The 2,500-nt window shown below is 51.5% G+C and overlaps 2 protein-coding genes across 4 annotated transcripts in view; one reads left to right on the top strand and one right to left on the bottom strand.

Annotated features, from left to right (window-relative positions):
- Positions 1-1,690, bottom strand: part of LOC125951604 (ubiquitin conjugation factor E4 B) — a 6,745-nt gene extending 5,055 nt beyond the window's left edge. For 2 of the 3 annotated variants that reach the window (XM_049680552.1, XM_049680550.1), the window contains exons 1-3: positions 1,536-1,690; positions 1,254-1,460; positions 1-169 (exon numbers count right to left, since the gene is read on the bottom strand). The exon at positions 1-169 is cut by the window's left edge and continues 2,473 nt beyond it. In XM_049680552.1, the coding sequence (XP_049536509.1) occupies positions 1-169; positions 1,254-1,274 (190 nt within the window). In that variant the 5' untranslated portion in view covers positions 1,275-1,460; positions 1,536-1,690. Of the gene's footprint in view, positions 170-1,253; positions 1,464-1,535 lie in introns of all 3 variants that reach the window. The other variant, XM_049680551.1, reaches the window with a different exon arrangement.
- A 20-nt stretch (positions 1,691-1,710) lies between these two features.
- The window catches only part of LOC125951637 (mitochondrial import receptor subunit TOM40 homolog 1), a 2,096-nt gene continuing 1,306 nt past the window's right edge, over positions 1,711-2,500 (top strand). The window contains exons 1-2 of the mRNA XM_049680599.1: positions 1,711-2,150; positions 2,313-2,500. The exon at positions 2,313-2,500 is cut by the window's right edge and continues 75 nt beyond it. Coding sequence (XP_049536556.1) covers positions 1,961-2,150; positions 2,313-2,500 — 378 coding nt within the window. The 5' untranslated portion in view covers positions 1,711-1,960. The remainder of the gene's footprint in view (positions 2,151-2,312) is intronic.

Below are 2,500 nucleotides of genomic sequence, written 5' to 3' on the forward strand. Positions count from 1 at the left end.
CCGTCGTCGTGACGTTACCGCTCACCGATGCCGTCGTTTCGGGCGTTGATGCATTGTTGCTGCTGTTCAGTTTCTCTACTACCGTCTCCGTTGGCTGGGAACTAGTGTTGCTCGACGCATTGCGATTGTTTTTACTAGCCTCCAACTTTCGTAATCTCCGGGCCCGTATCTTTCATTTCGCGGTAAGGGGTGTGGAGGAAAGAGAGAAACATTTGGATTAATTAATGCACGATTTCCAGTAATACCTGACGCAAACGCATTAAAAAGCGGGGACGGCGCGATGGGTATGACCATGAAAAGCGTATGCGAAAAGCGCCCCAGCGTCGGTCGTCGCGTCTGGGACTGAGCGAGCGACGAGGGTCACTTGGATTGCACAGTGGACTGTGGCTTTTACTGTTACCCAATATCGGTACTAAGCAACCCCGTACTACTACTACTACTACCACTACTACTGCTAGTTGTTCGTCGCATGTCGTTGATCGTCTTCACCTCTGTCTGTCATGATATTTCTTTGGCTGCACGCTGTGTGGCAGCGAAAGCTTGTTCTAGTAAATTCGGCAGTACGGGTAGAATTTCGGACTCCCCTTTTGCATTCGCCTGATGCCCAGAGCAAACCTTGGCCAGGCGTTTTCACTTCCATTCAACGCAAATGGCCCACGAAGGACATCCAGCGCCCGCATAACGCGACAAGAATCTGTTCAACCACAAATCAGAGACCATTGGGGCTTGAAATGGGAACAACAGCTTCCTCGTCCTCGATCATCGTGTACCTTATAAAGAGACCATCATCAGCAACGGAGCTGGTTGGGGAAGGGGAGGATGTGCACCCACGACCGAGAAGATGAGTTTGTTTTCGTGTTTGTCTGTTCTTATTATTTTTGGCCTATCTTTATCGCAACATCGCCATTAGGACACGCGATCTGTGGTTGCTTCTTACTTTTTTCATCTCGCCCTAGGCTGGCAAGGCGAGCAAGCAGGGCTAATGTGATCTGATTCTTTGTTTCCGGACCAGCTGTTTCCATGTCTGGTCTACCACCCTTTCTGAATCGCCTTGAACCTTCCGAGGCGAACCCAATCAGCGGACTTTTGTGCCCTATAAATACACTTTTTTCTCGAACCAAGGCTGTGTAGTCACATAAGTCGACGCCATTATTTGCACCGCTTGGATCACCGAGGAACCGTGGCGGGGACCCCTCGTGATGTACTCCTTGTCTTCCGGGGAAATCCCACTTACTCTGCCCTCATATATTTACCTCTTCCGGTGTCAGTTCCATCGTTGTCCGTCGCGAAACGGCCCCCAAAAAATCGGTCGCTCTCCGGAGTAATTTCACAAAGCGATGCTTTCCTGCTGACTTCACTCAGGGGTTCGATTCCTCTTCTTCGACGGATGGGTTTGTTTGGAGCACGACACTGCGGAGGGTGCGGGGAGGCCCGATGGAGAAACGTAGGCAGATCCCGTGCTGCTATTCAGGAACGAGGCACACAAAGGTTGCTTAATGAAACCGTTTAACCAGCATCACACAAAACCCACAAACCTGCACAAAACCTAAACGTAAAGTAAAGGGAATATTCTCCGTTCGTGTACTGCGTCCACTGAGTGGTGGAACGGGGATCGCAACGCTTTGAAGCACTTTGACCAGCCAATTAATGTTCCGCGTTATCACTCGCGATTATTCCAAGATTTTGTCCGAGAATTTTGTCTAGTCACAGATTTTTGTATCGCCGTCATTCGAGCTGGTTCTCGTTGCTCGAAACAACTGACTAGCTCGATATTTTCGAGCAGCCGCAATCAGAGTGAACCCGGCCTCATAAACGAACCGCGATTCTCCGGACCTCGACCAGAAAAACAGAAATTCACGAAATTTTGCGGCGCACCGTGTGTTGCCTCGAATTCCACGTGCCGCGTTGTTTACTGGCCCGTAGCTGTTTTCGTCGCACGAACTCGTCGTACACGTGAATTATGGGTAACGTGTTGGCCTCCTCGAAGCCGATCGCTGGGCCCGGCGGTCTGCCGCCCCCCCTGCCGACAGAAGCACTCCCCGCCCCCACCCCTGAGGGGGCCAACGCGAAAGGGCTATCTGCGGACTCCGGCGAATCCAAACCGTTGGATAATCCGGGCACCATGGAAGATTTACACAAGAAATGCAAGGGTAGGTAGTATGCGCCGGGTGGCCACTGAACCGCCTTCCCCCAATCGGTGTCCGGATTGCATAATCACCATGTCGCGCGGGTATTTACATGTTATCTTGTTTTTTTTCTTTTCCGCTCCCGGAACCTCTCCATACGCCTCGCCTGCGCCTGCTCCATGGTAGATGTGATGCCGGTGAACTTTGAAGGAGCTAAGCTGATCATCAACAAGGGTCTCAGCAACCACTTTCAGGTGTCCCATACGATTAATCTGAATTCCTCGAATACTAGCGGTTACCGCTTCGGCGCAATGTACGTCGGCACGAAGCAACTTTCGCCATCGGAAGCGTTTCCCGTTTTACTGGGGGACGTC

The sequence above is a fragment of the Anopheles darlingi genome, chromosome 2, assembly GCF_943734745.1.
Source record: "Anopheles darlingi chromosome 2, idAnoDarlMG_H_01, whole genome shotgun sequence".
Classification (NCBI taxonomy): Eukaryota; Metazoa; Arthropoda; class Insecta; order Diptera; family Culicidae; genus Anopheles; species Anopheles darlingi.